At 41.4% G+C, this 22,707-nt stretch overlaps 1 protein-coding gene across 6 annotated transcripts in view; it reads left to right on the top strand.

The window, feature by feature from the left end:
• LOC139756395 (uncharacterized) overlaps positions 1 to 22,707 on the top strand; it is a 665,354-nt gene that overhangs the window by 261,856 nt on the left and 380,791 nt on the right. For all 6 annotated transcript variants that reach the window (XR_011714330.1, XR_011714331.1, XM_071675809.1 and 3 more), the window contains 2 exons: positions 5,096 to 5,354; positions 7,936 to 8,088. Coding sequence is in view for 4 of the 6 variants with exons in the window: in XM_071675809.1 (XP_071531910.1) it covers positions 5,096 to 5,354; positions 7,936 to 8,088 (412 nt within the window). In the remaining 2 variants the exon portion in view is untranslated. The remainder of the gene's footprint in view (positions 1 to 5,095; positions 5,355 to 7,935; positions 8,089 to 22,707) is intronic.

Genomic DNA, 22,707 nt, shown 5'->3' with positions numbered 1-22,707 from the left:
GTGCTACCTTGCTAATGCGGGAGACAGCGACAAAGGAAAATGAATAAAATAAAATCAAGTAAAGAAGTGAAATGACTGCAGAATGAAATATATATTATTATAGATTATTAAGTAAGAAAAGTCAAATCTCTGTCATTTCACTTCTTTACTTCTCATACCCTTACATAAAATATAAGGATATGTTAGGAAATGAATGTCAAGTTTGACAGTGCTTTTACAGTGGAAGGTGCTGTAGCTCCAGCACCAAAGAGATGGAATGGGGAGATCATTGAGATATTGAGAAAAGACATTGATGGAATAGTAAAAGGTCTTGATTCGTACAAAGCTCATGTCCTGATGAAATATCATCATATGTTCTGAAATGTGTGCAGATACACTTGTAGACCCCAAGAAATAGTTCAAGATGTAATTGGAGTAATGTTAATTGCCAAATTAGTGGAAAAGGGCAAACATCCTGCCTCTCCATAAGAAGGGGGACCAGAAAGAGTTATTGAACTATGAGCCGATCTCCCTGATGAATGTGGTCTATAAGATATGGAAAAGCTAAACAGAAGGCAAATGATAGACCTGTTGCAGAGGAGAAATAATGAACCTCTTAGCTTTCTATGGGAGAGTGAGCTTTGCTTATGATAAAAGAGAAGACAGGGTAGATTGTTTGTATCTGGACTGTCAGAGAGTATTTGACACTATACTGTATGGGAAGATGATTTAGGAATGAGGGGGAGACATTTTGTTGGATTGTGAAATGCTTCAGGGTTCTGTTCTGGGACCAGTACCCTTCTTGATTCATGATAATTCAAACCTGAATATGTTTGCTGATGCTGTAAAGGTCATGAGGGAAGTGAAAAGCAATGAGGATTGCATCAAGTTACAAAAGGAGCTAGACATACTCCAAAGTTGATGAAATAAGGCCTTTCACAGTGAAATAAGGCCTCAATATTATATTATGTAGCAGGAAATATGCTACATGAGTCTCTGTGTGGGACAGACGAAAACACCTTCTCCGACTTCGATCTGATGCCCAAAGGTTGATCAAGTGAATTTTTTTTTTTTTTTTTTTTTTTTTTTAATTTTCCAAAAGAAGGAACAGAGAAGGGGGCCAGGTGAGGATATTCCCTCTGAGGCCCAGTCCTCTGTTCTTAACGCTACCTTGCTAATGCGGGAAATGGCGAATAGTTTGAAAGAAAGAAAGAGTCTCTGTGTAGAAGAGACTTAGGAGTTAATATTGTCCCTAACTTGGCATGTGAGTCCTGTAGTGAGAGAACAGTAGATGGGGACAGATTATCTGCTGGCAAATATTAGAATGGCATTGTAGCATTATATGGAGAAGGAAATATTCAGCAACCAGTTTATTTCATATATATAGTCAAAACTAAAATATTTGTATCAAGTGTAAGTCACCACACCTAAATTTGCACAGGAATTGATAGTGAAGTTCTGGAAGAGGACAGCAAAGAGATTGATAAAATTGAGAGAATTAAGTTACAGGGAAATGTTATAGGTCTTAATTTTCCCCACAGTAAGTGAAGGAGTGAGGGGTGACCTGATAACAACATTTAAGTTTTTCAATCCACTTGATGTAGATATGTGCACAGTTCTTCAAAAGATGTAGGGATAGAACAAACAGAGGCTATAACATGAAATTAAAGAAGAAACTTAAGAAAGGACATAAAGAAGCAATTATATGATAGTAGAAGATTATTCACTGATTGGAGTAAATTGATGGAGAACATTATGATTTTGGACAGTATACAGAAGTTGAGAAAGTGTATGATAGTGGAGGATGTGTAAGATATGGGACCTCATGAATGTAAAACTTTCTCCCTTTACAGTAGAAGTAGGTACAGTGAAATACCTTTAATCTGGCAGTCTGTGGTTTAGAAGCATGTGTGTGTAGTGGAGAAAAGAACAGAGTTAGCCTAGAATGACAAAATTTTGTTGGGTTTCAGAAGATTGCCGATATCCTGAAACTCCAAATAACTCTGAATACTTCCAAAATTCAAGGAGGTAGCATTAGAGTCATTGAAATACCCTAGTACCACTGTGGAACATCCATATGGTTGATATGATTTGTGTCTGTATCAGTAGGTTATTGCTTTTCTGTGCATACATGAATTTTTTTTTTTTTTTTTTTCTTTTTTGCTGTCTCCCGCATTTGCGAGGTAGCGCAAGGAAACAGACAAAAGAAATGGCCCAACCCACCCCCATACACATGTATATACATACGTCCACACACGCAAATATACATACCTACACAGCTTTCCATGGTTTACCCCAGACGCTTCACATGCCCCAATTCAATCCACTGACAGCACGTCAACCCCGGTATACCACATCGCTCCAATTCACTCTATTCCTTGCCCTCCTTTCACCCTCCTGCATGTTCAGGCCCCGATCACACAAAATCTTTTTCACTCCATCTTTCCACCTCCAATTTGGTCTCCCACTTCTCCTCGTTCCCTCCACCTCCGACACATATATCCTCTTGGTCAATCTTTCCTCACTCATTCTCTCCATGTGCCCAAACCATTTCAAAACACCCTCTTCTGCTCTCTCAACCACGCTCTTTTTATTTCCACACATCTCTCTTACCCTTACGTTACTTACTCGATCAAACCACCTCACACCACACATTGTCCTCAAACATCTCATTTCCAGCACATCCATCCTCCTGCGCACAACTCTATCCATAGCCCACGCCTCGCAACCATACAACATTGTTGGAACCACTATTCCTTCAAACATACCCATTTTTGCTTTCCGAGATAATGTTCTCGACTTCCACACATTCTTCAAGGCTCCCAGAATTTTAGCCCCCTCCCCCACCCTATGATCCACTTCCGCTTCCATGGTTCCATCCGCTGCCAGATCCACTCCCAGATATCTAAAACACTTCACTTCCTCCAGTTTTTCTCCATTCAAACTCACCTCCCAATTGACTTGACCCTCAACCCTACTGTACCTAATAACCTTGCTCTTATTCACATTTACTCTTAACTTTCTTCTTTCACACACTTTACCAAACTCAGTCACCAGCTTCTGCAGTTTCTCACATGAATCAGCCACCAGCGCTGTATCATCAGCGAACAACAACTGACTCACTTCCCAAGCTCTCTCATCCCCAACAGACTTCATACTTGCCCCTCTTTCCAAAACTCTTGCATTCACCTCCCTAACAACCCCATCCATAAACAAATTAAACAACCATGGAGACATCACACACCCCTGCCGCAAACCTACATTCACGGAGAACCAATCACTTTCCTCTCTTCCTACACGTACACATGCCTTACATCCTCGATAAAAACTTTTCACTGCTTCTAACAACTTGCCTCCCACACCATATATTCTTAATACCTTCCACAGAGCATCTCTATCAACTCTATCATATGCCTTCTCCAGATCCATAAATGCTACATACAAATCCATTTGCTTTTCTAAGTATTTCTCACACACATTCTTCAAAGCAAACACCTGATCCACACATGCTCTACCACTTCTGAAACCGCACTGCTCTTCCCCAATCTGATGCTCTGTACATGCCCTCACCCTCTCAATCAATACCCTCCCATATAATTTACCAGGAATACTCAGCAAACTTATACCTCTGTAATTTGAGCACTCACTCTTATCCCCTTTGCCTTTGTACAATGGCACTATGCACGCATTCCGCCAATCCTCAGGCACCTCACCGTGAGTCATACATACATTAAATAACCTTACCAACCAGTCAACAATACAGTCACCCCCTTTTTTAATAAATTCCACTGCAATACCATCCAAACCTGTTGCCTTGCCGGCTTTCATCTTCCGCAAAGCTTTTACTACCTCTTCTCTGTTTACCAAATCATTTTCCCTAACCCTCTCACTTTGCACACCACCTCGACAAAAACACCCTATATCTGCCACTCTATCATCAAACACATTCAACAAGTTGTTGTGCAATTTTCAAATGGGTTTCTAAAAATGGGTGTTTCTCATTTAATCGTGAGAAATAATTTTTCTCATACAAAATGAAAGAGCATCATTGAAGAAAAGTATAACAATAAGAAACAAGTATATAGGCCTCAGCTTAGACAAGGAGAAATCACCAACTTCTTTTGAGAGCATTTTACTAAGTTATCAGTGAGTGCTACACTGTTTGGTGTCAACATACCTCGCTAGATGGCACTTAAGGCTTTTTATTGAGATCACACCCAACCCACTGTTGTGGTGCAAAAGGAAAGGAATGTGTTGGAAACAAAATACCTGAAGATAGTATATGGGATGAAGCAGGTTTACTATGTACAAAATGAGAGCCAGAGACAGGTATGGTAGTGATTGTAGTCTGAGTGTGCTGAGTAGGGTGTACTGAAATGGTTTGGGCAAATGGAAAGGATGACTGAACAGACTGAGAGGATACAAATGGAAGGAGCAAAAAGTAAGTTTGGGTTGAGGAGAAGGTGGAAGGATGGGGTGGAGGAAGCTTTGGAGTATCAGGTCTTGATTCAGGAAGATGAGGCATGGACTAGCTAAGATGAGTTGGGGCAGTATGTTATATGGGGAGGGAGATATGCTGTAGGTAGGCTGAATCAGTGTATATGAAGTGTGTCAGAGTAAGTCATGGAGTAGTGTGTGGGGCAGTGCTATGGGTGGTAGTCCAAGTTTTTCAATAAATTACACATGACTGGCAGAGATTGGATGAGCATAAATGAGGCCAGTTTGTTTCTGAGGGTTCCTCCCAAAATTGGGAAAATTATTTTGGTTCAGAAAAATTAGTATGTACTGAAAGGAATGTGTCAGACTTTGATATTCAAGATATTGTAATGGTCTTGTTGGAGAGTTGTGATCTGATTGTATAAGCTAATGCCTAATAACATCAATTGACTTGTGTGAGTTTACATTTCCATAGAACAGGTACCACAGCTGTATTAACTTTTGCATTTCAGTGTCCATTTTAATGTTCTTTTCACATCGACATTAACCATGAAGTCAAACTCAGACACTACATGATTACTATTTCCAAGTATGGTTTTCCCATGTTACATCTCATGTTAACTTTTTCAGTGTGTGAACAGTTACATGCAATTACAATTTCTTTTTCTCTCTCTGCCAGTCATGGAAAAACTTCATCATCTACAGCAAGCATTCCATCTAGTCAAGTATCTGGAAGTAATAACACATTGGTGGTGTCTGACAAGAGTTTAACAGATCCCAATGCTAGATATATATGTGACAATTCTCTTCTTACTCGAGCACCAACATTCTTTCCTTCAGAAGAGGAGTTTACTGATCCTCTGGACTATATTGAGAAGATTCGGCCAGAAGCAGAGCAGTTTGGTTTGTGTCGCATTGTGCCACCCAGTAATTTCAAGGTAAGATTATGATTGTGTTAATGTCTCCTTAAACTTTTCCATAATTTTGTGGTTATTCACCTGTTTTATATATTTGTAGTATTATGTTTATTTTATTATGAAAACTGTGTTGAATGATGCTAGATTCTTTGATATTTCTATCTACTGTTGAATGATGATACAATTTTTTGAGTATTCTTCCAGTTAGTAGGGTGGCTGAAGTCTTACATATATAAGAACAGAACACTTGATTTTTGTCCAGCACGAATACTATTCTAATGCTGCTCTATTCTTAAGTTCAGTTCTTTGCCAGTTTGTCCCACTTAGATTTTATTTACTGGGACAAAGTGGAAAAGAACTGACTTTTAGATTAAAGCAGCATCAGTATAGTGTTGTGTTAGACAAGCATCAGTGCTGTTTTTAGCATATGTAAGACTTCAGCTGTTCTCTTGACTGGAACGATGCACAGAAAATTGTATCCTGTCATTCGAGTGTAGATAGATTTCTCATAGAATATAGCATTATTAAAAACAGCTCTCTGTATAATACAGTGTAATCTCAACATCAGTCCAAACATTAAAGAATTAGATCCTTTCATAGTCAGAAGAATTGTATCATATACAAGCCAATCAATGACCTGACACTTGCCTTTGATGACCTGACACCTGATCTTGGTGATAACTTATCTTGCTCAACCTTCCAGCCTGACCCTCACTTGATGAAGTCATGTGCCTTTTGGGACATATGTAAATGACTGTAAAACCTATTTCTGTATCCTTGAACATGTGAATGATCACAAAAGTGCTTTCGTCTTCATGTTTTATTATCTTTATGGCTACCAGCATATTCCTGAATCACTGGCTCTTTTGTGATTATATGCAAATTCTTAGTGTATAGATTATTTTGCCCTTCAATAATGGAATACTTGAAGGTATTATAAGAATTTTTTACTCATCGTGTATTTTATGATGTATGAGCATCAACCATTGGTTATAAGCAAAGTTATGTTTCAGCCAACTCTTGCTCTTACCACATGCACATTTGACCATTAATTTTTACCTTCAAATTAAGTGTAGCCATTTCAGAATGTCTTCCAAGAATACTAAAGTTATTCAGGTGTATAAGATGTAGGACACTTTAGGTAAGATCACAGAAGCTTAGGAGGTTTGATAAGGCTATAGCCAAATCCTGTGATCTCTCCCACTCAATTGTGGCCATTTTTAGGCAAAATAAAGGTAAGAGAAGACCCACTACTTTGTTTCTTTACTAACTACTACATTAGTGTTTTGAAGGTCGAGAAAAATATAGTGTTTTGAAGGTCGAGAAAAATATATGAAAAATATTAGAAAATATATGGAAAGCCTACTAATTCTCTGGAGAGGAGACTGAAATCAGAGAGGGTTTAGAAGTTATATGTTTTAGAGATTCTTTCTATCCGTATCATATATCATCAAGGCTAGTGATTCTCCAAGAGTACCCCATGGGAATTCCCTTTGGTGGAGTATGTACGGTAAACCTATCATTAATTGCCTAAATGTTTTCCATTCCCTTTTTCAGGTTATATCTGTCTCCCTTTTCCCAACTTACAAAGGTTACTAACTCTTAAACTGCAGCTCTTAAAAAACTTAGCTACCACTACATGCACAAAAAACAAGAAAGAGCATTACCCATAAAAACTTATTATATTCCTATAGAATTAAAGATATGCATGCGTAAGAATGAAAAATAATCCTGTATCTACTTTTAGTTTTCCATAGTAAAGTGTTGAAGTTTATGTATGTACTTACTTGGCACGCACTTTCAAACAGTGGTGCGGAAATATTGTGTAAGTGATACATTTTGCAGTTGACCATTTACTGACAAGTGATTTATGTAACAGTTTAAGGGTTAAACTCCAACTTTCTTGCTGTCAGGGAAGTTTCTCTCCTAAAAGTGATTCATCATGAGGCTACACTCTGGTGTGGCTTTGGGGTTGCCATGTTAGGGCAGAAGGACCCTGGTGTGACAAGATTACTCTTGAGGTAGTGTTCCTGCTCTACTTGGACTTTTCCTTATATTTTTTCTCTCATCCTATTCCCCCATGTTGGTATGTTCTCACAGCTTTTGGGACAAATTAACTCTAGAGAGAATTATAAGTTTTGAAGTAAGTAAAGCTCTTTCTCTCCAGGACTGTGTTCTGTGAGCATTTTTCCAAGTTGTGTGGCCTGCTCTTCCTTCCTCTCTCTTTTGAAACTTTTTTTCTTGCTGAAGGTGACCCCCGTTGGGTTGACATATATGTATCTGAGAATGATGAAGTGTCTTGGCAGATAACTTTGGGGTGTTGATGTCATCACTGAGTGGAGGTTGTGGATAAGAGAGAATGTGAACCTGGGACAAGCAATTCCATTACTTGTGTAGTAGGCATAAGCATCTCCAGTTATATGGGGGATTAAGGGGATTCTAACCCCTTGGAGATGTATATCATTTGTGGCTCATGGGACACCACCCGAGAGAGAGAGAGAGAGAGAGAGAGAGAGAGAGAGAGAGAGAGAGAGAGAGAGTTATTTTTCCATGCTTCAGAACCAACATTTTAAGATATTTTATTATGTCACTTTTTTCTCAGCCTGAGTGCCGGGTGAATGATGACATGAGGTTCACTGGTAATAACCAATACATCCACAAGATGATGAGGCGATGGGGTCCAAATGTACGGACACTACATGCAATCAAAAGATGTCTAGCAAAGCAGAACATAGAACTCACCAGTAATCCATTGGTAGGTATCAGTTATTTAATTTTCTTTCTTTGACCTATCAACTGCTGTAGGCTTAAGACCATGTTCTTTTGTTTTAGATCACTTAGACATATTTTTCAGTATTACAAATAGACATAAGCCCTACCATTACAGAGTAGATACCAGTTTGAAGCATATGTTACTAAGAATAGAACTAGTAAAATAATCATTACTTTGTCAACTAGTCCATTGATTACAAGAAATGGTGCATTGGTTTAAGACGGAAAAGACATAGCAAAGATTGTAGATTTTACTTTATTTCTGTCTTTATGACTGAAGACAACTTATGTCCCATATCTAGTTTTGTTACTTAGAGAAAAGTGTTCTACAACCTTTTGACGTAAAAGATGAAAATATGGTTTGCTACAATAGCAAAAGAAACCCTAAGGAGTTTTATAGTCATGTTAGAAGCAAGATAGTCATTACCCAGTCAATTAGTCCATTGCTTCTGGAAAATGGTGATTTGGTTCAAAACAGCAAAGCCATGGCAAAGATCTTAAATATTTTTTGCATTTGTTTTTATAGTTGAAGACATAACTCATCTCCCAAATCCAGTTCCATTACTGAGTGAGGATAATGTTCTACAGATTGATATAGAAGTTGAAGATATACCCTCAGCAATAAATGGAATAAGAGTAAATAAAACAGCTAGCCCTGATAGGTTTTATCCAGAGAGAATGATAGAAGCAAAATGTGATAGTTAAGCCCCTGACTGCCCTTTTCATGAAGTCACTTAATATGAGGAAAGCTTTAGAGGAATGGAAGTTTGCCGGTTTAACGTCAGTATTAAAAAAAGGGGTAATAAGTTACTGCCTTGAAAAAATCATGAAATTAGCTTTACGTCTGTATTAGGAATACATATTGAAGTCATCATTCAGGACAAGATTGTAAGTCATTTAGAGGATTCCTTCTTGATAAGTGATGCTTATCATGTTTTACGATGAATTCACTCATGTCTGTTGAATTTAATTGATTTCTTTGAATTATATTTATCTATCATACTTTGTCGCTGTCTCCCGCATTAGCGAGGTAGCGCAAAGAAACAGAAGAAAGAATAGCCCAATCCACCCACATATACATGTATATACATACACGTCCACACATGCACATATACATACCCATACATTTCATTGTATACATGTATATACATACACAGACATATACATATATACACATGTACATAATTCATACTTGCGGCCTTTATTCATTTCTGTCGCCACCCCGCCACACATGAAATGACAACCCCCTCCCCCAGCACACATGCAAGGTAGCACTAGGAAAAGACAACAAAGGCCACATTCGTTCACACTCAGTCTCTAGCTGTCTTGTATAATGCACTGAAACCACAGCTCCCTTTCCACATCCAGGCCCCACAAAACTTTCCATGGTTTACCCCAGACGCTTCACATGCCCAGGTTCAATCCTTTGACAGTACGTTGACCCCGGTATACCACATCATTCCAATTCACTCTATTCCTTGCACACCTTTCACCCTTCTGCATGTTCAAGCCCTTATCGCTCAAAATCTTTTCACTCCATCCTTCCAGCTCCAATTTGGCCTCCCACTTCTCATTCCCTCCACCTCTGACACATATATCCTCTTTGTCAATCTTTCCTCACTCATTCTTTCCATGTGACCAAACCATTTCAATACACCTTCTGTTCTCTCAACCACACTCTTTTTATTACCACACATCTCTCTTACCCTTTCATTACTTACTTGATCAAACCACCTCACACCACATATTGTCCTCAAACATCTCATTTTAACGCATCCACCCTCCTCCGCTTAACCCTATCTATAGCCCACGCCTCACAGCCATATAACATTGTTGGAACCACTGTTCCTTCAAACATACCCATTTTTGCTCTTTGAGATAACGTTTTTGCCTTCCACACATTCTTCAATGCTCCTTGAACGTTCACTCTCTCCCCCACCCTGTGACTCACATCCGCTTCCATGGTTCCATCCATTGCTAAATCCACTCCCAGATATCTAAAACACTTCCTCCAGTTTTTCTCCATTCAAACTTACCTCCCAGTTGACTTGTCCCTCTACCCTACTGAACCTAATAACCTTGCTCTTATTCACATATACTCTCAGCTTTAACACAATCACCCCCTTTTTTAATTGATTCCATTGCCATACCATCCAAACCCGCCACCTTGCCGGCCTTCATCTTTCGCAAAGCTTTCACTACCTCTTCTCTGTTAACCAAACCATTCTCCCCGATCCTCTCACTTTGCACACCACCTTGACCAAAACACCCTATATCTGCCACTCTGTCATATAACACATTCAACAAACCTTCAAAATACTCACTCCATCTCCTTCTCACATCACCACTACTTGTTATTACCTCCCCATTAGCCCCCTTCACCGATGTTCCCATTTGTTCTCTTGACTGACGCACTTTATTTACCCTCTTCCAAAACGTCTTTTTAATTCTCCTTAAAATTTAATGAGTCTCTCTCACCCCAACTCTCATTTGCCATCTTTTTCACCTCTTTCACCTTTCTCTTGACATCCTGCCTCTTTCTTTTATACATCTCCCAGTCATTTGCACTGTTACCCTGCAAAAATCGTCCAAATGCCTCTCTCTTCTCTTTCATTAACCATCTTACTTCTTCATCCCATCACTCACTACCCTTTCTAATCTACCCACCTCCCACCTTTCTCATGCCACTGGCATCTTTTGCACAAGCCATCACTGCTTCCCCAAATACTTCCCATCCCTCCACCACTCCCCTTACATCATTTGCTCTCATCTTTTACCATTCTGCACTAAATGTCTCCTTGTACTTCCTAACACAAGTCTCCTTTCCAAGCTCACTTACTCTCACCACTCTCTTCACCCCAACATTCTCTCTTCTTTTCTGAAAATCTCTACAAATCTTCACCTTCATTTTCACAAGATAACGATCAGACATCCCTCCAATTGCCCCTCTCAGCACATTGAAATCCAAAAGTCTCTCTTTCACGCGCCTATCAATTAACTCGTAATCCAATAACGCTCTCTGGCAATCTCTCCTACTTACATGTGTATACTTATTTATATCTCTCTTTTTAAACCAGGTATTCCCAATTACCAGTCCTTTTTCAGCAAACTAATCTACAAGCACTACACCATTTCCATTTACAACACTGAACACCCCATATACACCAATTATTCCCTCACCTACCACTTTACTCATCTTTGCATTCAAATCACACATCACTATAACTCAGTCTTATGCATCAAAGCTGCTCACACACTCACTCAGCTGCTTCCAAAACACTTGCCTCTCATGATCGGCCTGAACATGCAGGAAGGTGAGAGGTGTGCAAGAAATAGGGTGAATTGGAACAATGTGGTATACCTGGGTAGACGTGCTGTCTCTGGGGCCTGGATGTGGAAAGGGAGCTGTGGTTTCGATGCATTACACATGACAGCTAGAGAATGAGTGTAAACAAATGTGGCCTTTTTTTGTCTTTTTTCCTGGCACTACCTCGCTGAAGCAGGGGGTATCGATGCTGTTTCCTGTGGGATGGGATAGCACCAGGAATGGATGAAGGCAAGCAAATATGAATTTGTACATGTGTATATATGTATATGTCTGTATATGTGTTTGTATACATAAGTGTGTGTATAGGCATGTATGTATATGTAGGTGTATATGAGTGGTCGCGGTGGTGTGTGAAGTGAGAATGGATTGGTTAAGAGAGAAGATGTGGTGAAAGCTTTGCCGGAGATGAAATCTGGCAAGGCAACAAGTTGGGATGGTGTTGCAGTAGAAGTTATTAAGACAGTGGGTGACTGTGTTGTTGATTGGTTGGTAACGATATTCATTGTATGTATGGATCATAGTGAAGTGCCTGAGGATTGGTGAAATGCATGCATAATGTCATTGTACAAAGGCAAAGGGGATAAAGGTTTGTATTCTAGGGAATTTATATGGGAGGGTATTGATTGAGAGGGTGAAGGCATGTACAGATCATCAGACTGGGAGGAGCAGTGTGGTTTCATAACCAGTAGAGGATTTGTGGATCAGGTGTTTGCTTTGAAGAATGTGTAAGAGAAATACTTACAAAAACAGGTGGATTTGAATGTATCATTTATGGATCTGGAGAAGGCATATGATAGGGTAGAGAGATGCTTTGTGGAAGGTCTTAAGATTATCTGGTGTGGGGGTAAGTTGCTAGAAGCATTGAAAAGTTTTTTACCAAGGATGTAAGGCATGTGTACGAGTAGGAAGAGAGAAGAGTGATTGGTTCCCATTGAATGTTGGTCTGCGGTGGGGGTGTGTGATGTCCCCATGGTTGTTTCATTTGTTTATAGATGGTGTGGTTAGAGAGGTAAGTGCAAGAGGTTTTGGAGATAAGGGGTGAGTATGCATTCTGAGAAGTGAGTCATTGTTGTTTGCTGATGATGCAGCTCTAGTGGTTGATTCGAGTGAAAAACTGGAGAAGTAGGTGACTGAATTTGGAAAAGTGTGTGAGAGGAGAAAGTTGACAGTAAATCTGAATAAGAGCAAGGTTATTAGGTTCCGTAGGGTTGAAGAACAAGTTTATTGGGATGTAAGTTTTAATGGAGAAAAAATGGAGGAAGTGAAGTGTTTTGAATATCTGGGAGTGGACTTAGCAGCGGATGGAACCATGGAAGCAGAAGTGAGTCAGAGGGTGGGGAAGGAGGCGAAGATTCTGGTAGTAATGAAGAATGTGTGGAAGGAGAGAACTTTATCTCGGAATGCAAAAATGGTTATGTTTCAAGGAATAGTAGTTCCAACAATGTTATACAGTTGCGAGACTTAGGCTATAGATAGGGTTATATGGAGGAGGGTGGATGTGTTGGAAATGAAATGTTTGAGGACAATATGTCGTGAGAGGTGATTTGATTGAGTAAGTAATGAAAGGTTAACAGAGATGTGTGGAAGTAAAAAGAGTGGTTGAGGGAGCGGAAGAGGGTGTGTTGAAATGGTTTGGACACATGGAGAGAATGAGTGAGGAAAGATTGACAAGAAGGATATATGTGTCAGAGGTGCAGGGAACAAGGAAAAGCAGGAGAACAAATTGGAGGTGGAAGGATGGAGTGAAAAAGATTTTGAGCGATTGGGGCCTGAACATACAGGAGGGTGAAAGACATGCAAGGAATAGAGTAATTGGAACGATGTGGTATACCAGGGTTGATGTGCTCTCAATGGACTGATCCAGGGCATGTGAAATATCTGGTGTAACTATGGAGGGATATGTGGGGGCCTGGATGTGGATAGGGAGCAGTGGTTTGAGTGCATTATACATGAGAGCTAGAAACTGAGTAAGAACGAATGTGACGTTTTTGTCTGTTTTCCTGGCACTACGTCGCTGAAGCAGAGGGTAGTGATGCTGTTTCCTGTGGGATGGGGTAGCACCAGGAAGGAATGGATGAAGGCAAGCAAGTATGAATATGTACATGTGTATATATGTATATACCTGTATGTTATATATGTATATATGTATATCTTGATATGTATATTTATATGTGGCTTTTATAGTCTTTTCCTAGTGCTACCTCGCGCACACGCAGAGGGAGGGGATTGACATTTCATGTTTGTCGGGATGGTGACAGGAATGAATAAGGGCAGACAGTATGAATTATGTACATGTGTATGTATGTATGTGTCTGTGTGTATATGTATATGTTGAGATGTATAGGTATGTATATGTGCGTGTGTGGACGTGTATGTATATGCATGTGTACATGGGTGCGTTGGGCCATTCTTTCGTCTGTTTCCTCATGCTACCTTGCTAACGGGGGAGACAGTGATAAAGTATGATAAATGAATAAATACATAATATGTACTTATATATATATATATATATTTTTTTTTTTTTTTTTATACTTTGTCGCTGTCTCCCGCATTTGCGAGGTAGCGCAAGGAAACAGACGAAAGAAACGGCCCAACCCCCCCCATACACATGTACATACACACGCCCACACACGCAAATACACACACCCACACAGCCCTCCATGGCCCACCCCGGACGCTCCACACGCCCTGATTCAATCCACTGACAGCACGTCAACCCCTGCACACCACACCGCTCCAACTCACTCCATTCCCCGCCCTCCCCTCACCCCCCCGCATGTCCAGGCCCCGACCACACAAAATCCCCCTCACTCCATCTCCCCACCCCCAACCCGGTCTCCCTCCTCTCCTCGTTCCCTCCACCCCCGACACACACATCCTCCCGGTCAATCCCTCCCCACTCACTCCCTCCACGTGCCCAAACCACCTCAAAACACCCTCCTCCGCTCTCTCAACCACGCTCCCCCCATTTCCACACACCTCTCCCACCCCCACGCCACCCACTCGATCAAACCACCCCACACCACACACCGTCCTCAAACACCTCACCTCCAGCACATCCATCCTCCCGCGCACAACTCCATCCACAGCCCACGCCTCGCAACCACACAACATTGCTGGAACCACCATTCCCTCAAACATACCCACCCCCGCCCTCCGGGATAATGTTCTCGACTTCCACACACTTCCCAAGGCTCCCAAAACCTTCGCCCCCTCCCCCACCCCACGATCCACCTCCGCTTCCACGGCTCCACCCGCTGACAGATCCACTCCCAGACATCCAAAACACCTCACCTCCTCCAGCCCCTCCCCACCCAAACTCACCTCCCAATTGACTTGACCCTCAACCCCACTGCACCCAACAACCCTGCTCCCATTCACATTCACTCCCAACTCTCTTCCTCCACACACCCCACCAAACCCCGTCACCAGCCTCTGCAGCTTCTCACACGAACCCGCCACCAGCGCTGCATCATCAGCGAACAACAACCGACCCACCTCCCAATATCTATATATATATATATATATATATATATATATATATATATATATATATATATATTTTTTTTTTTCATACTATTCGCCATTTCCCGCGATAGCGAGGTAGCGTTAAGAACAGAGAACTGGGCCTTTGAGGGAATATCCTCACCTGGCCTCCTTCTCTGTTCCTTCTTTTGGAAAATTAAAAAAAAAAAAAAAATTAAAAAAAAAAAATATATATATATATTTTTTTTTTATTTTTTTTTTATTATACTTTGTCGCTGTCTCCCGCGTTTGCGAGGTAGCGCAAGGAAACAGACAAAAGAAATGGCCCAACCCCCCCCCCACACACATGCATATACATACGTCCACACACGCAAATATACATACCTACACAGCTTTCCATGGTTTACCCCAGACGCTTCACATGCCTTGATTCAATCCACTGACAGCAGGTCAACCCCGGTATACCACATCGCTCCAATTCACTCTATTCCTTGCCCTCCTTTCACCCTCCTGCATGTTCAGGCCCCGATCACACAAAATCTTTTTCACTCCATCTTTCCACCTCCAATTTGGTCTCCCTCTTCTCCTCGTTCCCTCCACCTCCGACACATATATCCTCTTGGTCAGTCTTTCCTCACTCATTCTCTCCATGTGCCCAAACCACTTCAAAACACCCTCTTCTGCTCTCTCAACCACGCTCTTTTTATTTCCACACATCTCTCTTACCCTTACGTTACTCACTCGATCAAACCACCTCACACGACACATTGTCCTCAAACATCTCATTTCCAGCACTTCCATCCTCCTGCGCACAACTCTATCCATAGTCCACGCCTCGCAACCATACAACATTGTTGGAACAACTATTCCTTCAAACATACCCAATTTTGCTTTCCGAGATAATGTTCTCGACTTCCACACATTCTTCAAGGCCCCCAGAATTTTCGCCCCCTCCCCCACCCTATGATCCACTTCCGCTTCCATGGTTCCATCCGCTGCCAGATCCACTCCCAGATATCTAAAACACTTCACTTCCTCCAGTTTATCTCCATTCAAACTCACCTCCCAATTGACTTGACTCTCAACCCTACTGTACCTAATAACCTTGCTCTTATTCACATTTACTCTTAACTTTCTTCTTCCACACACTTTACCAAACTCAGTCACCAGCTTCTGCAGTTTCTCACATGAACCAGCCACCAGCGCTGTATCATCAGCGAACAACAACTGACTCACTTCCCAAGCTCTCTCATCCCCAACAGACTTCATACTTGCCCCTCTTTCCAAAACTCTTTCATTGACCTCCCTAACAACCCCATCCATAAACAAATTAAACAACCATGGAGACATCACACACCCCTGCCGCAAACCTACATTCACTGAGAACCAATCACTTTCCTCTCTTCCTACACGTACACATGCCTTACATCCTCGATAAAAACTTTTCACTGCTTCTAACAACTTGCCTCCCACACCATATATTCTTAATACCTTCCACAGAGCATCTCTATCCACTCTATCATATGCCTTCTCCAGATCCATAAATGCTACATACAAATCCATTTGCTTTTCTAAGTATTTCTCACATACATTCTTCAAAGCAAACACATGATCCACACATCCTCTACCACTTCTGAAACCACAGTGCTCTTCCCCAATCTGATGCTCTGTACATGCCTTCACCCTCTCAATCAATACCCTCCCATATAATTTACCAGGAATACTCAACAAACTTATACCTCTGTAATTTGAGCACTCACTCTTATCCCCTTTGCCTTTGTACAATGGCACTATGCACGCATTCCGCCAATCCTCAGGCACCTCACCATGAGTCATACATACATTAAATAACCTTACCAACCAGTCAACAATACAGTCACCCCCTTTTTTAATAAATTCCACTGCAATACCATCCAAACCTGCTGCCTTGCCGGCTTTCATCTTCCGCAAAGCTTTCACTACCTCTTCTCTGTTTACCAAATCATTTTCCCTAACCCTCTCACTTTGCACACCACCTCGACCAAAACACCCTATATCTGCCACTCTATCATCAAACACATTCAACAAACCTTCAAAATACTCACTCCATCTCCTTCTCACATCACCACTACTTGTTTTCACCTCCCCATTTGCGCCCTTCGCTGAAGTTCCCATTGCTCCCTTGTCTTACGCACTTTATTTACCTCCTTCCAGAACATCTTTTTATTCTCTCTAAAATTTAATGATACTCTCTCACCCCAACTCTCATTTGCCCTTTTTTTCACCTCTTGCACCTTTCTCTTGACCTCCTGTCTCTTTCTTTTATACATCTCCCACTCAATTGCATTTTTTCCCTGCAAAAATCGTCCAAATGCCTCTCTCTTCTCTTTCACTAATACTCTTACTTCTTCATCCCACCACTCACTACCCTTTCTAATCAACCCACCTCCCACTCTTCTCATGCCACAAGCATCTTTTGCGCAATCCATCACTGATTCCCTAAATACATCCCATTCCTCCCCCACTCCCCTTACTTCCATTGTTCTCACCTTTTTCCATTCTGTACTCAGTCTCTCCTGGTACTTCCTCACACAGGTCTCCTTCCGAAGCTCACTTATTCTTACCACCCTCTTCACCCCAACATTCACTCTTCTTTTCTGAAAACCCATACAAATCTTCACCTTAGCCTCCACAAGATAATGATCAGACATCCCTCCAGTTGCACCTCTCAGCACATCAACATCCAAAAGTCTCTCTTTCGCACGCCTGTCAATTAACACGTAATCCAATAACGCTCTCTGGCCATCTCTCCTACTTACATAAGTATACTTATGTATATCTCGCTTTTTAAACCAGGTATTCCCAATCATCAGTCCTTTTTCAGCACATAAATCTACAAGCTCTTCACCATTTCCATTTACAATACTGAACACCCCATGTATACCAATTATTCCCTCAACTGCCACATTACTCACCTTTGCATTCAAATCACCCATCACTATAACCCGGTCTCGTGCATCAAAACCACTAACACACTCATTCAGCTGCTCCCAAAACACTTGCCTCTCATGATCTTTCTTCTCATGCCCAGGTGCATATGCACCAATAATCACCCACCTCTCTCCATCAACTTTCAGTTTTACCCATATTAATCGAGAATGTACTTTCTTACATTCTATCACATACTCCCACAACTCCTGTTTCAGGAGTATTGCTACTCCTTCCCTTGCTCTTGTCCTCTCACTAACCCCTGACTTTACTCCCCAGACATTCCCAAACCACTCTTCCCCTTTACCCTTGAGCTTCGTTTCACTCAGAGCCAAAACATCCAGGTTCCTTTCCTCAAACATACTACCTATCTCTCCTTTTTTCACATCTTGGTTACATCCACACACATTTATATATATATATATGTGAATAAGAGCAAGGTTATTAGGTACAGTAGGGTTGAGGGTCAAGTCAATTGGGAGGTGAGTTTGAATGGAGAAAAACTGGAGGAAGTGAAGTGTTTTAGATATCTGGGAGTGGATCTGGCAGCGGATGGAACCATGGAAGCAGAAGTGAATCATAGGGTGGGGGAGGGGGCGAAAACTCTGGGAGCCTTGAAGAATGTGTGGAAGTCGAGAACATTATCTCGGAAAGCAAAAATGGGTATGTTTGAAGGAATAGTGGTTCCAACAATGTTGTATGGTTGCGAGGCGTGGGCTATGGATAGAGATGTGCGCAGGAGGATGGAAGTGCTGGAAATGAGATGTTTGAGGAAAATGTGTGGTGTGAGGTGGTTTGATCGAGTAAGTAACGTAAGGGTAAGAGAGATGTGTGGAAATAAAAAGAGCGTGGTTGAGAGAGCAGAAGAGGGTGTTTTGAAATGGTTTGGGCACATGGAGAGAATGAGTGAGGAAAGATTGACCAAGAGGATATATGTGTCGGAGGTGGAGGGAACGAGGAGAAGAGGGAGACCAAATTGGAGGTGGAAAGATGGAGTGAAAAAGATTTTGTGTGATCGGGGCCTGAACATGCAGGAGGGTGAAAGGACGGCAAGGAATAGAGTGAATTGGAGCGATGTGGTATACAGGGGTTGACGTGCTGTCAGTGGATTGAATCAAGGCATGTGAAGCGTCTGGGGTAAACCATGGAAAGCTGTGTAGGTATGTATATTTGCGTGTGTGGACGTGTGTATGTACATGTGTATGGGGGGGGGTTGGGCCATTTCTTTCGTCTGTTTCCTTGCGCTACCTCGCAAACGCGGGAGACAGCGACAAAGTATAAAAAAAAAAAAAATATATATATATATGTATATATATATATATATATATATATATATATATATATATATATATATATATATATATTGGAAAGGATCACAATTTTGTGCGTGATCAAGATATTCCTTTGAGTCCACGTGTTTCATTTTCCCTGTGGACTCATAGGAATATATATATATATGTACATTATTTTTTTACTATTATACTTTGTCACTGTCTCCCGTGTTAGCGAGGTAGCTCAAGGAAACAGATGAAAGAATGGCCCAACCCACCCACATACACATGTATATGTATAAACGCCCACAGATGTACATATACATACACAGACATATACATATACACACATGTACATATACATGCTGCCTTCATCCCTTCCCGCCGACACCCTGCCACACATGAAATGACACCCCCCCTCCCCCCGCATGCATGTAAGGTAGTGCTAGGAAAAGACAACAAAGGCCACATTCGTTCACACTGTCTCTAGCTGTCATGTGTAATGCACCGAAACCACAGCAGCCTTTCCACATCCAGGCCCCACAAAATTTTCCATGGTTTACCCCAGATGCTTCACATGCCCTGGTTCAGTCCATTGACAGCACGTTGACTCTGGTATACCACATCATTCCAATTCACTCTATTCCTTGCATGCCTTTCACCCTACTGTATGTTCAGGCCCCAATCAATCAAAATCTTTTTCACTCCGTCCTTCCACCTCCAATTTGGTCTTCCACTTCTCCTCGTTCCCTCCACCTCTGACACATATATCCTCTTTGTTAATCTTTCGTCACTCATTCTCTCCTTGTGACCAAACTATTTCAATACACCCTCTTCTCTTCACTCAACCACATCTTTTTATTACCACACATCTCTCTTACACTTTCATTACTTACTCGATCAAACCACCTCACACCACATATTGTCCTCAGACATCTCATTTCCAAAACATCCACCCTCCTCTGAACAACTTATCTATTGCCCATGCCTTACAACCATGTAACATTGTTGGAACCCCCATTCCTTCAAACATATCCATTTTTGCTCTCCGAGATAACTTTTATTGCCTTCCACACATTCTTCAGTGCTCCCAGAACCTTCGCCCCCTCCCCCACCCTGTGACTCACTTCCGCTTCTATGGTTCCATCTGCTGCCAAATCCACTCCCAGATATCTAAAACACTTCCTCCATTCAAACTTGCCTCCCAGGTGACTTGTCCTTCTACCCTACTGAACCTAATAACCTTATTCTTATTCACATTTACTCTCAGCTTTCTTCTTTCACACACTTTACCAAACTCAGTCACCAACTTCTGCAGTTTCTCACCTGAATCAGCCACCAGTGCTGTACCATCAGCGAACATTAACTGACTCACTTCCCAAGGCCTTTCATCTACAACAGACTGCATACTTGCCCCTCTCTCTAAAACTCTTGCATTCACCTCTCTAACAACCCTATTCATAAACAAATTAAACAACCATGGAGACATCACGCACCTCTGCCGCAAACTGACATTCACTGAGAACCAATCACTTTCCTCTCTTCTTACTCATACACATGCCTTACATCCTCAATAAAAACTTTTCACTGCTTCTAGCAACTTACCTCCTATACCATATACTCTTGATACCTTCCTCAGAGCATCTAATCAGATGCCTTTTCCAGATTCATAAGTGCTACATACAAATCCATTTACTTTTCCAAGTATTTCTCATATATATTATTCAGAGCATACACTTGATCCCCACATCCTCTACCACTTCTGAAACCACACTGCTCCTCCCCGATCTGATGCTCTGTCCCTCTCAGTCAATACCCTCCTATATAATTTCCCAGGAATACTCAACAAACTTATACCTCTGTAATTTGAACACTCACCTTTATCCCCTTTGCCTTTATACAATGGCACTATGCAAGCATTCCGCCAATCCTCAAGCACTTCACCATGAACCATACATACATTGAATATCCTCACCATCCAGTCAACAACACAGTCACTCCCTTTTTAAATAAATTCCACAGCAACACCATCCAAACCCGCCACCTTGCCAGCTTTCATCTTCCATAAAGTTTTCTCTACCTCTTCTCAGTTTACCTAATCATTCTCCCTGATCCTCTCACTTCGCACACTACCTCGACCAAAACACCCTATATCTGCCACTCTATCGTCAAACACATTCAACAAACCTTCAAAATACTCACTCCATCTCCCTCTCACTTCACCACTACTTGTTATTACCTACCCCATTTGCTCCCTTCACTGCTGCTCCCATTTGTTCTCTTGTCTTACGCACTTTACCTCCTTCCAAAACATCCTTTTATTCTCCCTAAAATTTAATTGTACTTTCTCACCCCAACTCTTATTTTTCCTCTTTTTCACCTCCTGCACTTTTCTCTTGACCTCTTGCCTCTGCAAAAATCATCCAAATGCCTCTCTCTTTTCTTTCACTAACAATCTTACTTATTCATCCCACCACTCACTACCCTCTCTAATCTGCCCACCTCCCACCTTTCTCATGCCACAGGCATCTTTTGCGCAAGCCATCACTGCTTCCCTGAATGCATCTCATTTCTCCCCCACTCCCCTTATGTCATTTGCTCTCTCTTTTTTCCATTCTGCACTCAATCTCTCCTGGTACTTCCTCACACAAGTCTCCTTTCCAAACTCGCTTACTCTTACCACTCTCTTCTCCCCAACATTCTCTCTTCTTTTCTGAAAACCTCTACATATCTTCACCTTCGCTTCCACGAGATAATGATCAGACATCCTCCAGTTGCCCCTCTCAGCACATCAACATCCTAAAGGCTCTCTTTCGCACGCCTATCAATTAACACATAATCCAGTAGCGCTCTCTGGCCATTTCTCCTATTTACATATGTATACTTATGTATATCTCTCATTCTAAACCAGGTATTCCCAATCACCAGTTTTTTTTCAGCACACAAGTCTAGAAGCTCTTCACCATTTCTGTTTACAACACTGAACACACCATGTATATGTACATGTATGGGCAGTATGTGATAGAATGTAAGAAAGTAAATTCTCGATTAATATGGGTAAAACTGAAAGTTGATGGAGAGAGGTGGGTGATTATTGGTGCATATGCACCTGGGCATGAGAAGAAAGATCATGAGAGGCAAGTGTTTTGGGAGCAGTTGAATGAGTGTGTTAGTGGTTTTGATGCACAAGACCGGGTTATAGTGATGGGTGATTTGAATGCAAAGGTGAGTAATGTGGCAGTTGAGGGCATAATTGGTATACATGGGGTGTTCAGTGTTGTAAATGGGAATGGTGAAGAGCTTGTAGATTTATGTGCTGAAAAAGGACTGGTGATTGGGAATACCTGGTTTAAAAAGCGAGATATACATAAGTATACATATGTAAGTAGGAGAGATGGCCAGAGAGCGTTATTGGATTACGTGTAAATTGACAGGCGCGCGAAAGAGAGACTTTTGGATGTTAATGTACTGAGAGGTGCAACTGGAGGGATGTCTGATCATTATCTTGTGGAGGCTAAGGTGAAGATTTGTATGGGTTTTCAGAAGAGAA

This window comes from Panulirus ornatus, chromosome 21 (genome assembly GCF_036320965.1).
Source record: "Panulirus ornatus isolate Po-2019 chromosome 21, ASM3632096v1, whole genome shotgun sequence".
Taxonomy (NCBI): domain Eukaryota; kingdom Metazoa; phylum Arthropoda; class Malacostraca; order Decapoda; family Palinuridae; genus Panulirus; species Panulirus ornatus.
The sequence above is the reverse complement of the archived record's forward strand: the minus strand, read 5'-3'. Positions and strand labels throughout refer to the sequence as shown.